The sequence below is a fragment of the Antennarius striatus genome, chromosome 16, assembly GCF_040054535.1.
Source record: "Antennarius striatus isolate MH-2024 chromosome 16, ASM4005453v1, whole genome shotgun sequence".
Classification (NCBI taxonomy): Eukaryota; Metazoa; Chordata; class Actinopteri; order Lophiiformes; family Antennariidae; genus Antennarius; species Antennarius striatus.
Window position 1 is genome coordinate 15,510,354 of NC_090791.1, and position 15,417 is coordinate 15,525,770.

The 15,417-nt window shown below is 38.4% G+C and overlaps 1 protein-coding gene across 3 annotated transcripts in view; it reads left to right on the top strand.

Moving 5' to 3' along the window:
- The window catches only part of olfm2a (olfactomedin 2a), a 46,829-nt gene extending 38,970 nt beyond the window's left edge, over positions 1 to 7,859 (top strand). For all 3 annotated transcript variants that reach the window (XM_068336750.1, XM_068336751.1, XM_068336749.1), the window contains 3 exons: positions 1,519 to 1,738; positions 3,402 to 3,508; positions 6,517 to 7,859. In XM_068336750.1, coding sequence (XP_068192851.1) covers positions 1,519 to 1,738; positions 3,402 to 3,508; positions 6,517 to 7,191 — 1,002 coding nt within the window. In that variant the 3' untranslated portion in view covers positions 7,192 to 7,859. The remainder of the gene's footprint in view (positions 1 to 1,518; positions 1,739 to 3,401; positions 3,509 to 6,516) is intronic.
- Positions 7,860 to 15,417: the final 7,558 nt, after the last annotated feature.

Consider the following 15,417-nt stretch of genomic DNA (forward strand, 5'->3'; position numbering starts at 1 on the left):
TCTCCTCGACTCTTCACAGACAATAAAGTTTTGTATGACTCTCCATAGACCACTGGATAGGTATAGGTGCACACATTCTTTTTGAAAACTATCTCTGAGACTTCATTTGAGAACATTCACATCCTCCTGAATTATTAAACTTCTGGAACAGCAATACAATTGTTTTTTTGTTTTTTTTTCTGTTTTCCTGTCCTTCCATCCTTTCCTCTCTCCCCCCACCCTTTCCTCCACGTCTTTTCCACTCCAGATACTTAAGATTCTATACTCTGCTCCTGGAAATCGGGCAGATACATTCACATTTATCTTCACCTTATCGCTCGACAAACTATAGCTCAGATGCCATTATCAGTAGGCCTTTCTGTCTTCCTGTCTACGGACTGTCCTGCCCAGGCTTTTTCCACATTTCTCAGACTGTTACAGATATTAGACGGACCATAAAATCGTTTGATTAAAAGACTCTTTGATAAATGTAACTGTGCTCTACTGCTGGAGCCCCATCTCAGCAGAGGCACAATCCTAAAATGATGCATTTTTATTCCAGTGTTATTTGCAAAATACCACTGCAGGTAAGGTAATGACAATATTAAATTTAACGTTTCACCAGTAAAATCTTCAGCGCAGTAAGCATCATACTCCCAGATCTCGAAAATTCATAACTTAAAGAAGAGAAAAAGGCATTCAAAAACAAAACGCGGGATTTGACCAGAGCAGGTTGGCTGATGAATGCGTGCAGCTCAAAGTTGCCAATGGCGAGGCATAGGAGATTAACGAGACAGAATTTTCACAGCTTGAAAAGGGGGAAATGAGATTTATGATGTGGTGCCACGGGGCTGAGAGCTGCTCCATCACCAGATTTACGATAAACCTTAACAAGGAGGAAACAGCCCCTCCTGTGGTGGCTGTTCTTTAATGACACACCTATTTCTCTCTTGAGCTCTCAAAGTTCCGAGCAGACAGCCTAACTCTGCTACTGCCTCTTACACTCCTACCCAGAAATACATTGTTCTTTTCTCTTCTAAACACACAATGAGTCATGCATAGTCCAAGTTTACACCCAGCAGAAGCATCCACCACACCGTAGGTGGCTTTCCAATGTCCCACACACAAATCAAACCCGTGGGTAGAAGTTTGATCAGTACAATAAAACTTCAGCTACTGAAATGCTGTGTACCTGTAATGAATACAAATACCTAAATCGGGACTAATGTGTGAGGCAATCAAAAAATGTATCAATAGAAAATATGGCACAAGAAAAAATTTGGAATTCATGTATCAGAATAAATTACACTTTGCCTCATGATAAATCAAAATTCAGAAGTATCTAATTGAGCAATAACCCATTTATAATATGAGATTGTTTGAGAGATGAAGTATAAACTAGGAACAGCAGCCAAATAAAAAGCCGATTCTTGCTCACAACCCCTTTTGCTGATCAGTATGCCTGACCCTTGTCGACTGCTCTAATCTTCTGCCCCCTCCTTTGCTGTTCCATGTCTTATGGTGTGATGGTTAACCTAGGAGTTGAAAGACAAGGTGACCCAGCTGCTCCCCCTGCTGCCAGTGCTGGAACAATACAAGGCAGACGCCAAGATGATCCTTCGTCTCCGGGAGGAGGTGAGGAATCTGTCCTTAGTGCTGATGGCCATCCAAGAGGAGATGGGGGCTTATGATTACGAGGAGCTGCGCCAGAGAGTCCTGCTGCTGGAGACCAGGCTTCACTCCTGCATGCAGAAACTAGGTGTGAGATTTGTGTGTGTGTGTGTGTGTGTGTGTGTGCGTGCGTGCGTGCGTGCGTGCGTGCGTGCGTGCGTGTGTGTGTGTTTGTGTGTGTGTGTGTGTGTGTGTGTATTTATGTGGTTGTGGGTGGGAGATGTGTGTGTGTGTGTGGAGGGGGGGGTGTCTGGGAAATATATATTTGTATGTAAACATGTGAAAGTTTAACAGCGCAAAAAGATTTTATGATTAAAGGTTCATTTCACCTAAGAAGGTAAATTCACTCATTATTACAGTTCCACTGCAAAACCTTGGAATTCTCAAAAAATTTAAGGAACTTCTAATACAAACTGTTCCATATTGTGGATCTGTCATAATCCAAGTTCCCAGAAACTACAATATCCCAAACTTATTTGAGAAGACTATTTTCAAACTTTCTAAGATGAAATCTTCATTGTGGCTCCTCCGTAAAAAGACCCAACGTACAACCTGCAGCTTTTTAAAAGTGGGTGAACGATCTGGTAGTCCTGCTCAAGGGGAACTTTTTGCATATTTCATCATTCATGTGTTTTTTGGGGAACTGTTCCTTTAAATAACATCATAAATACTCAAAACTCATTTCATTCTGCTGAGAGCTTCAATTACCTGCATGAATTCAGAAAATAATGGCCTGGAATTCTAATTAATAATTAATCATGTTCTGATGTCTTAGTTTAAGAAAATGATTTTATAAAACTCCACGTAACATGAGGACTCAAAAGGAAAAGACTGAAATTAGAGTTAAATCTTTATTTCATTTGTCTTCCAGTGGCCCTATTGACAGCAACATAATAAATTAGAAAGATTAATTTTAATATTTCCAAATAATATATATCAAGTATTCTTGGCAATTGTGTAAAAAATGTTGAAATAAATAAACTAAGACAATGCTGAATACAGAAGTCTTTGAAAGTAAAAAGCTGAAACACAATATCAACCAAAATCAGTTAATTAAAAACGTCAACAAATCAAAATAATTCATTTTAAATCCTATTAAAATGTTATGTGTTATCTTATAATAAACCCTGACTAAATAATTCTTAAATTTAAATTTTTTATGTTTTAGTTGTTGTAATTTTTTTCTAGTGACATCTGTTCATACCAGGTTACCAGATTGTTACACACACACACACACACACACACACACACACACACACACACACACACACACACACACACACACACACACACACATATATATATAAATATAATGTAAGTGCATATGTATATACTGTATATGTGTGTATGTATATACATCTCTCTCTCTCTCTCTCTCTCTCTCTCTCTCTCTCTATATATATATATATATATATATATATATATATATATATATATATATATATATACATAGAGAGAGAGACAGAGAGAGAGAGAGATAGAAATATAGTTTATACATACACATTATATATATATGCTCTATATATATATATATATATATATATATATACTGTATATATATATTTATATTTATATATACTGTATATATGTGTGTGTATATATACACATATAGTTGAAACACCTCTCTATCAATGTATTTTCAGAACCACATGGTACCTAAATCATAGCCTAGGAGTAGACCATGCTGCAGATAAACTGTGGGAATACTTACATGCATGCAAGCTAACATCTTTCTGTCATTTGTCTCATAGGTTGTGGGAAGTTAACCGGTGTCAGTAATCCCATCACAGTTCGCGCATCGGGGTCAAGGTTTGGCTCCTGGATGACTGACACCATGATCCCCAGCTCGGACAACAAAGTAAGTCCGTCCGTTCTATGCTAAATGTTGGCCTAAGAGCGTCAAAACTACTACCTGCAATAGTTCTTCCTTAAAGCTGCATAGTGCATAACATACAGGAAAAAGCAGAACCACAGTCAATGCCTACAACAGGTTTAAATCTATCAACAGCTTGCCAGAAAAATATCCCTAACAGCATGCTGACATGATACTTCAGTGACTGATTGACTGTTTTGCCTGAGTCGGATTCTTCTGCAACCTGAAGGAGGACAGACAGAGAGAGAAATGAGGATGCAAAGCTGAGTCAGTGATGGATCGCATCCCATTCCTTCTCGATGTGTACCTCCACGCTGCAACTCTGGCTGATTAATCACTTCATCATCAGTGAAAAATGAATGAGTTGTTTGAGATAAAGTTTTCTAAATCACCCGGGTAATGACTAAGAGTGTGCCAAGATGCTCTGGACTAGAACGATAGTTATGCAGTAATGGCTTCAGTTGATTGGAGACGACATGTGGTACCATATTTGCGAAGGCACGATAATAATAAGCTGGAAGAGATGGAACGGAGACTAGGAAGAGGAAAATGTTTGGGCTGCTGAATTACGGAAGTGACGATGGTGAAGAAATTAAAAAGTGGATTATTAGCCATCTATAGGAGAGACTGAAAACTGATTAAGTTTGAGAGGAGATTGCAATGAACTTTTTTTTTTTTATCCTCAGCCTCAATGACAGGCTCAATAGATATTGCCAACAGAAAAGGTCAATTTCTGTGATTGAATGAATGAGTCTTGATCTTTAATCCCCTGCCTTTTTCACATTCGATGCTTTAGATCAGTCACATATTGTATTGATAGCCAGATAAATCAAAGCTATTTAATCAGCTCTCGCACTAAATATGATAATCATATTTGTAAAATGTCCTTGTGAGTGAGGAGCCACAGAAAAAAAAAAACAGGTCTGAATATTCTAGAGCTTTGATCTTGGTCAGCCCTGGAGAGTCTTTTATTAGGAAAAGGAGAAACAATGCTTAATGCACAATAATCTCGCCTTCTCCATAATTCAGCTGCTGCACCCCACCACCCACGACTCCTTACACACCATCCTTCTTCCTCGACATGGATTATTATTTAAGAAAAGTGCTTATTATACACCTGGGAAGCTGGCGAGCAAAAGTGAAGTAAAACAGTGTGTAGAGATTCACAAAGAAAGGAAAACTAAAACCTCTCGGATACATTAAGGGCAGAATAAATGTCTAAGCCAACTTCAGTTGAACTGACACAATTAAAAGCTCAACTATGCCTCAGTGGAAGTATTGATGAATGAAATGGGAGAAGCAGCCAGACAGGGGCCATGTCATGAGAGCTCCACCAAGAGCACTTGCGGTGGTTGACTGTAAAGCACAGTAGCATCGTCACCCCCACACATACAGAGATCGATGGTTTGCGTAAATAAATTGAGTATGCACAACCGCATGAAAGTATGCACGCACAGTCGGAGACAATGAGACTGAACACATGCACACGCTGAACTTTCTTTGCTCAGAGCGTTACCACTGGAGTTTATGAAACATTAATCACCATGCTCCTATAGCGAGGTCTGTAAGGTATACCGCAACGCTGTTCTCCTTTAACCTCTGGTTCACGGAGGCGTCAAACTTAATTTCATCTACAGCCACACTGAACTTTTAGTTCTCAACGTGCCACTTGCAAATGCATGGATATATAAATGATAACTGTCTCAACACATTACATTATTATCTCCACTGAGGAGTTTTAACTTAAAATTTTGGCATCAATCATTTAGAAATTTTTGAATGTTTTGTTACAAATATTGGACAGTTAAGAGCCAGGCTTCAAACGTAATGGATAATGCTGATGATACTTGGTCAAAATTTTAAAAAAATGACATCTCCATCGGAGCTGCTTGAGGTCTGATTACTTAACCTGCTCAACAAATTGCCATGAAAATAGCTGGAAGAGTGGTTCATATGCCAAGACAGGAAAATCAGATTTTGACATCAATCCAGTTAAAAGGGTGGATCCATATTTTTTTTTTTTACTCTCTTAAATATTGAGAACCCTGAATGTGGTTAGCCAGTCATGATTTGGATGGCTTTACTCAATTAGGCTAATGAGTGGATTTTGGATTAGGGTTAAATTGAATTAAATCTCTGGCTTTGCAGAAGTATGTATTCCATGAGTGCCCTTCAATTTGACATTGCATCTGATTATTACTGGGTTTAGCATTCATTTAATATTTAATAACTACCAAAACATGAGTCATATTTCCTCAGCCTTGTCGGTTTCAAATTGCCCTTCTGAAAACACGTTGATAGCCACGATAAACTAAGCTTTCAATACTTTTCATTTTTGAGAAAATGTTCTTGTGAGAATGTCAGCTACATTTCAATTTAATTTAATAATGCCATTCCAATGCCATCTGTATCAATTACCTTTTCAATTTTTGCTTTCTCTGACATGAGATGCATTCTAGGCTCCAATGACAACTAGTGGCTGGATGTCTTTAGTGCACGGATGAAAAAGTAATTTTGCATTTAGAGAAATGTGGTGTATGATAACAATAATATTGTAATGCTGCATAATTTTTATAATGCAAATTCAGTTCTTTGAAAGCTTTGCCGCATAAAGTGCACCATTATAGCTCATCTATATCTGACAACCAGAACATTTCACATGTATAATATGCACATTGCACCTGACTGTAAAATGCTGACTCTTATTCTATCCATTTACTGTAGATTACGTATTTCTATCGAACATTGAATTATAACGGTGTATAAGCCGTACCTTATCTTACCTGATCGTACCTTATTTTTCCCAACTTTCTACCTCAAGTTAAATTTTTGTATACAATTGCACTTCTATTCTTAGTTTGTGCTTCCTCTTCCTTAGTACTGCTGTGTCAAACTGTTTCCACCACAGTGAATCAATAACAGCGGATCTTATTGTTTTGTATCTCTTCTGCATCTTTTACCCAGTGGCTTTCATTTTTTTCTCATTTCTACAGGTGTGGTCCATGGATGGTTACTTCAAGGGGCGTCGTGTCCTGGAATATCGTACTATGAATGATTTCATGAAAGGTCAGAACTTTGTACAGCATTTGCTGCCGCACCCCTGGGCAGGCACCGGCCACGTGGTCTACAACGGCTCACTGTACTACAACAAATACCAGAGCAACATCATCATAAAATACCACTTCCGTTCACGAAGCGTGTTGGTGCAACGCAGCCTGAGTGGGGCCGGCTATAACAACACCTTTCCATACTCCTGGGGTGGCTCCTCTGACATTGACCTGATGGCTGATGAGAATGGTTTATGGGCTGTTTACACCACAATTCCAAATGCCGGTAATATTGTCATAAGTCGCCTGGAGACTCAGAGTCTGGAAGTGCTGCAGACATGGGACACAGGCTTTCCAAAGCGCAGTGCTGGAGAGTCTTTCATGATTTGTGGTACACTTTATGTCACCAACTCCCACCTGGCCGGCGCCAAAATCTACTTTGCCTACTACACCAACACATCAAGCTACGAGTACACAGATATCCCATTCCACAATCAATACTCCCACATCTCCATGATGGACTATAACCCTAGAGAAAGGGTCCTGTACACCTGGAACAACGGACACCAAGTGCTCTACAATGTTACACTCTTCCAGGTTATTAAGACTTCTGGGGACTGAGGGCCCTCAGAGTAACCCACTCACTGCTGTGATCATTGTCAGGGGAGGGACAAATGAGTTGGGTGGAGGTGGGTAGGGAATGTGGGGGATGTGGGTTGGGGGCTTCAGTGTTTGGGTATAGGATTGGATTTTTTAAAAAGAAATTCATTCTTCATAGAGTGCTATTATTCACATTCTCAAACAACATTTTGACAGCAATGTCGGTAAAGATACCAAGACTGAGCGCTTCTCTTTTTTTTTCCTGTGATGAGTAAGCATGGTTATTTTTATTTGAGATGAGAAATGAAAATCAGTCTTTTCCATTTATGAATTTGTAATTCCTTGTCACTTTCAAGTTAAATAGACCATCACTGTATTTTGGAGGGGCAAACAATAAAGGAGAAACTGAAAAATTGATGTGTGTATTCCCATTGGGTGCTTTTTAAAAAGGAAAAGGTTGAACATTTCATTTTTAAAAATTTGTTTAATGTCAGCTTCATTTCCTTTTGAATGGCAAAGATGTTAATATTTTTTTATTCACTAAAAACTAGCTTAGATTCACAAGAAGAAATTAAATGTGTGGAGATTAAAACTGAATCTGTTTTTAAGAATGAATGATGAAAAAAAGCATAGACGTTTTAAAATGCTGAATGACGCAATTTTCGAAACAATTAAAATCCTGAAATGAATGTCTCCATCTTGCTGATACTGAATGCATTACAACCATGAATGAATCATAAAATAATGAGGCGACAGCATGTGAATACTGATAATGCAGCCTCTCAGACTGCATTAAACCCTATCTTTGAAAATATCTCATCCAATTCTTTCCAAGCAAAAGAGCAAGGCTACGTGGTAATAAAACAGCAAAGTATCAAGTATAACAGCAACAGAAATTCATTTTTCCATGATGAAATGAATGTGAATGCAAAACATTTGATAAAAGGAGCAGGCGGTGGTTGAAAGACTCAAGAAATGCTAACAGAGAAAAGGGAAAAGAATTCCTTGGAGGAGTTATCAAATACATTATATACTGCTCATGTGAACCCAAATCTCACATATTTTTTTTAAATTACGTGCAACTTCCCAATCTGTATAGATCTTTGCTGGACAGAGGGTAAAAGAAAACAAACCAGTGTGCGTCAAGTCTTCACAGAAGCCATGGTGGGCATAGAAGAAGGACAAAGAATAAAATGAAAGGGGCCATTTTGTTTTTCCCAAGTAACCATGGTGATCCAATTCTTCCTGGGTGACCTTTCTATCAATAAAGTGTAGTACCGCGGAGAACCCTGATGAGTTCATACACAGTGGTGGCTGACATTTAAGGCACAATGTGATACACAACAATACAGAATATCCAGCAGTTTCTGTTATGGTGCAATATACAATAGACTGCCCTGCAGAAATTGAGTCAATGTTGAGTCACTGTCTAATGATGCAACATGCATATATATATATATATATATGAACCTGCAGTTGCACCTGAAAATATACAAAGTGGTAGCACATTAGCCTTCCACTCCCCGACTGTCTTAACAAAAAATAAAAAGATAGTTTGAATGAGCGGCCCAACTGCTGAAAAGAGAAAGTCTACCCTGAATATACTGTGATCAGGACAGAAAGTTATTGATTTAAAAAGGAACACTTAACTAAACATTTTATTAAAAGTATTAAAGTTTGTTGCTGACAATTTCAGCAATACACAAAGATATTTACTTTTAGGCGTGACAAGTTGTAATGAGCCAACAATCCTGGATAACAGAAGCAGAAAAAAAAGAAAATGTGACTGCAGACAAATTTTGCGATTTCCATGTCAAATAAACTGAAAAATAATGTCAGTAGACTGGAAAAATGCAGTCTGAGAAATGTAAAAGAAACATCAAAATATTAATGTTTTTTACTCAAGTTCTGGAAAACAAAAGTAAATCAAATCAGTATTACTGACCATTATACATCACACTGTTGCCATGTAGAGCAGGGTTTCATCAGTAAAATCAGTATTAGCTGGTGGTGGTATAACCACCCCTCCAGCACACGGCAGGAGTGTATTATTATTATTAAGATGAGCACAGGTCAATGAGCTTTTGTGCTTATTAATGCTCTGAGCCACGGGTCAATTGTCATAACGAAAAAGATCAGAGGCACAAAGAACATCATCAAACCTTTAAGTGTGGTCCCATTTGAGTTTGGTATTATTGTTGAGGGGCTTATCTCCAGCTACGTTGTACCTATTATGAGTAATCCTGGTCAGCAACGGCACTAATGTGTCTCTTTTGTATAATTGTGTCTCTTTGCTCACCTCGTGAGCACAACATTTATTTTGAAGACTCTCAAATAGCACAGAGTCAAATATACAAAACAGAGAACACTCTTTTTTTCTCGGTCACCTGACTAAAGCACTAATCTCCATAGTGAATATTAGGGTTAACTTGTGTATCACCGGTATGTAGAACTGAACTTATGTGTATGTGCGTATTGCATGGAATTTATTTTTATGGTGTTGTTTGCACTCAGCTACTGAGACTCATCGTTTGTACGGATACCCCTGTCATGTTTGCCAACATTTGTTCTCTGAACACCACTTGCTCGATAGACTCTGATGGATGGACTCTTGCAGCTGTTTGGCTATACAAATTGGGTCGTTTGACTTGTTGATCTTGAGTTACTTTTGCACAATGCACTTCCGCTTTTGATAGATGGAAACAAAGTTTCAAGCGGGCACAAACCATTTTTTTTGGTCTAACAGTCAGACAGCACTCTTGTAATGTTGTCAAACAAGGATTTAGTCAATGAGGTAAGATCTTTTAGACCTTGGATGTTGCCAAAGTCCCTTGTAGATACCTGAATGGGTTTTAATACAGAGGCCAAAGAAATTAGAAATTGTTGTTAAAATTTCTAACAAAGTCATAGAAAAGAGCTCTCTCTTCCAGTGATGTCCTATACGTTGAGGTATATACAGTGGTACCTCTACTGACGAATGTCTCTACTTATGAAATTTTCTACTTATGAAACTACTCAGCAGAAAAATATTACCGCTAGTCACAAGAGCAATTTCGACTTACGAAAGGTAAAAATACAGTATGGGCTGATACTCGCAGCTCCCACAGGTTCCTGAATGCAACATTCTCATAGCTGCTCTGCCATTGGCTATTACCTAGTATATTCCTGGCATCCCATTGGCTAAGAGGGACCTCTGTGTGGAGCTAGATCGGTGTTTATACAGGGTCCTCGTCATTCGTCTCTCGACCCATGACATGTTCTGATAGTTTTACGTAAATATATTAACTCTTAGAGTATTCGCTATGGACCCCAAGAAAGTGACGGAGAGAAGAGGAAAAGAAAAGATGAAGAAAAGAGTTTTTTTGTCCGTACAAACAAAGCAAGAGATCATAGAAAAGCGTGAAAAAGGGATGTGTTTGGTTGATCTCGCCAAAGAATATGGCCGTAATGCATCTACAATAGCCACATTATTAAAACAAAAGGAAGTTTAAGGAGTTTAAGGCATTGCGTGGGTGGTTGGAGAAGTTCAAAAGGAGGACTGGAATTCACTCTGTTGTTCGGCATCGTGAGATAGGAGCGCATGAACCAAAGAGGGCAAAAAACAATGGGGACAGCAGTTAAAAGGTAAATGACCGTCATTATTAATCTTTACTCAATTCTTTGTTTTTTACATTATGCACAACTCTCATTTATTGTGTAATAATCTAATTGTAACATGTATTTGTTACATGTTTTGATGTATTTTTATGCTTTATAAAACATTTATGTCAGAATTTTGGGGGGCTTATAACGGATTAGGGTATTTGCATGGAAAAAGCGTCACTACTTACGAAATTTCTTCCAGAACCAATAAATTTCGTAAGTAGACGTACCACTGTATGCTTATAATCGTAGTGATAAATTTGTCCAGCTTGATTCTCATGTGCATCAGTCTTGAACGTCCAGCTGATAGCAGGGGGTAAAATGGTATTTTATTCAAAATTGAGCTTTTAAATGTTGTATAAAGGCAAATATTCACTTTTTAGATTATGAACAAGTTTTTCTGGTGAGAAAATAGAACAAGAAATTTATATTTGATCTAAAGGGCAATGAAAGATTCTATGAAATGAATACTCTGGAATGAAGAACTGAGATTTAGTCCTTTTTTCACAAAATTCTAAATGATGTTCAAAACAGCTGGGCAAGTAAATTTCAGAGTCACATAAAACTTAAACCCAATCTTGTGCATTTTTCAAACTGCTCACTGCGAGATTCACACAATATTGCAGGGAGGGAGAATGACCGATGTCTGAACGCTGCAGGAGGCAGTGGCATCTGGATCAGCCGATGGCAAACAGGTGAACAGAGGAGGAGGTGAGGCAGGGATGATCAAGGTGAGGGAGGGTGGCGAGCCACGCCCTGCAGCAGCAGAAACACAGACACACACCGATGGAGAGAAATGTACAGAAGACAAGAGGGAGAAGGAAACCCAGAAACTGTGCTGAGTTTGTATGTTTGTCTTGTGTCCGTGTGGGTTCTCTTCAGGTTCAGGCTTCCTCAAAATAGGCAATTTAGGTGTGTCAACCACTCTAAATTGTCCAAAGGTGTACTTTTAGCTGTTTTTTCTACAGTTATATACGTAGGTCCCCAGTAAAAATAAAGGAACCAACATCAAAATGAAATTTGGCCTGAAAAATAAGTAACTAATAAAAAGCAGAACAAGCCGAACACGCCGCATTAATTCCAGTTATAAACCCAAAGGGAACAGCAGAACCCACAGTGTCCCTGGTGGCTTGATTTGATATGAGTGGCTTTAAGAATGCACAGTCATATGCAGTGGAAATGACTGTTAATGAAGGTATGGCAACAACACGGCTGGTTTGATGGAGCACTCGTAAGGAGCAACACAGTTTCAGTCTTAAGAAGCAAAAACAATACCCAATTTATCAACCGGCCTTCCTCAGGAAGAAGACTTTGATCTGAAGGAGAGATGATCATCTGTGTGGCTGGGTCTGACACACTGCTCCATGCGGTATAGTACTGCTTTTTCCTTATCCTTTTCCATACTCTCATCAATCTTCCGAGTTTTCTTACATCCCTTGATCCTTCTCATGTTTCACGTCTCCCCATTCGCTGTTTGCTTCTCTTAACCATTTCAAACAACACCTCATCTAGTCCAGATTTTCCGCAAACAACTTCCCACCTTCCACATATTCTTGCTAGAAAGAGAATGCTCCAGGGAGTCAAAATGGAGTAAGAGGCCATTGAAAGGAGGTAATTTTACCCCACTTAACTCATCACAGAAAACTGCCCATTAATTGGCACTTTGATTGTTTTGAACTTACATTGATTCAGCTCAAACCTGTAATCTCATTATATACTGTTTTGCACAGGACAGTAAAATTGAATTATTGTGTGCCGTTACCATGAGAGATTCAGTTTGAGAACCCTAATGACATTCCACACCTTGCTGAGGCAGTAAAGATTTTCTATGAAACATTGAACTGCAAGCAGTCTCTATTGGATATCATTTCTCTTTCTGTGATTAAAGTAAGAAAAATGAAAAAAATTGATCTCCTGTGCCAGGGGTGAAAATATTTAATATAAACATTGTCATATAGCTGCAAGCGAGTAAGGAAAGAAAGAAATTCAATCACAGATAAATAAAATACAAAATAAAAGACGTTTCAGCACCTGCATTGTTACAATGTGTGGAAATCTCTATCCATCCATCCATCCATCCATCCATCCATCCATCCATCCATCCATCATCCATCTATCTATCTATCTATCTATCTATCTATCTATCTATCTATCTATCTATCTATCTATCTATCTATCTATCTATCTATCTATCTATCTATCTATCTATCTATCTATCTATCTATCTATCTATCTATCTATCTATCTATCTATCTATCTATCTATCTATCTATCTATCTATCGGAGAATGGAAAGTAGTTGGTAGTAGTGGCAGTAATTATTAACTCATAGATAGAAATGGTGACGTGTTGTGAGGCAGGCAGAGTGACACAGAAAGTGAAATATGGCTTAGGTGAGACGATCAAAGGGATTCTCTACTGTACGTCAGTGAAGCTCTTCCCTCCATGATGAAGAGATTTAGAGGAACTCAGAGGAAATAGAAAAGGTTTTCCATCCCCTCTGTCCTCTCTCCATTCTTTGACAAAATAAGCAAGTTCTGTCAGAAAACCCAAGGAAGGAGTCACTGTTGCCATGGAATCACTATTACCAAGTGACATGAGACCTGTACAAAGAAAACTGCAGCAGAATGGAAGGACCAAAGCACAACAACATAGTGCTGCACTGTTTGGTGCGATGGTTTTATTTGCATCGGTGCAGGAATGGAGGTAGCTCAGTCTGCTAGGTATTGGCTTGAGGACCAGAAGGTGGCTGGTTCAAGCCCCACAAGGACCAAAAAGCCAGTTCCTCTTCTGAGCACTGACAAGGTGCCCTAGAGCAAGACATCAACCCCCTCAAGTTACATGTTGGGGGACTGTGTGTGTGTGTGTGTGTGTGTGTGTGTGTGTGTGTGTGTGTGCGCTACAGCCCGTATATATGCGTGTGTGAAGTAATATAAAAAAATTCTGTTATGAAAAATAGAAGAATAATTTCCCAACGGGTATCATTAAAGGATAATAATTCTTCATCTTCAGTTGTAGCATCTACCATATGTTCTTCCATTTTCTTTAGTACATCACCAAGAGCTATTTTTTTTTATTTTTAATGTCGAGCCAAATCTACTACAGTAGTGCAAGATTCAGGGGATGAAAAAAAATCTGCCCAACATCATCACCCTAAGAGAAAAATAAAGAAAATAAATTCTGCAAGGGGTTGATGCAATATGCAAATGATTTCATTTTAAGACGACTTGGCACGGTCACCAATGGAACATTTCACATTCACATTAATAGCTCATGTTTTAAATTAAATAGCGTGTTGTTAATTTAAAAAAAAAATTATTCCCATTAGATAAAAAAACATTTTGAAATGAAGTTACAGTTCATGTATTATAATGGGGCCTCTGGCATCACATGTATTTAATGTTTAGCTGCCCAGAATTGTTATATATATTTTTTGTTTATGTCTCAGTTAGTATGAATATCAACTATTGTTTTTTTCTCACTGTATATATTACATCCACTTCAGTTTATGCAGCATGCATGTTCTTGATTGGCGTTACTCTTAGAGAAGAGCTGTAGGTGTAAGTTTGACTGCATTTCTTGTTCACATCATTAGAGTAGTGGAACACTATTCACAATGAAATTCATGATAATTTGAATGCTGTGTGACTCCCTCCCTCTCTGCCTACTGACTGCTGAGTTTTGTTCCAGGTTGAGACGTGTGACTTCACATCTCTCCTGTAAAGCTGTTGTATAATTCATGCCTATATACTGTACATCTAATGTGTATTCTGTTTTTACCATCATATACACTAACATCACGCACACACATTCATGAAATGATTTCACCATGTCTAACACATGCATTAAAACATAGTGAAGCTCGACATTTTAAAAGGGTTTAGGTATTCATTTATCTAAGAAATCACAAAAGCCTTAAAAATGAAATTATTGAGGAAAAAGGGTGCATTTGTGTTGGGGCGATTATTTTTCGTAAACTTCCATTAAGAAGAAAAAAAATCCACTACAAACCTCTAAGGTGAGCCGGGACATTTCCCTACCTTTCAATAAATATTCAAAAGCATTTAAAAGGCTTTCACGAGGGAATTCGGCTGTTTCTTGCCTCCACTACCGCACAGCACAAACACAACCCTGTCACCTCCAGAGCAACACAAAGTTAGGTAATTAAAAACAGTCACATCAGCCCCACCCATCCATAAACATCGCAGGCTGCATGCACCACACCGTATTAATATGCAAATTGGAGTTTAAGGTTGTGATCAGTGCATTTTACTGATTCAGTTATTAAATTCATTTCCACATAAAACAGGTTGCGTGAGCTGCTGAGGTAGTCAGTGCGTTTTTGTTTTTTTTCCAATATCTGTACATATTAATGAGTCTTTATCAATTTTACATTCATTATAGGAAGAAGACGGCAGGGACAGTGAATGTTGGCGCTACCATCCTGTGTCTGGCCACCCTGTTCTGTAGTCACAGTCATTCAGAGAAGAAACCCAGAGTGACCAGGATCTCCATATGGTCTTGCTAATCTCCACCCATAGTGACACATTTAGATGTCATGTTTAAGTTATTCCAATAACAGCAACAGGTGATTTAACACGGCGCC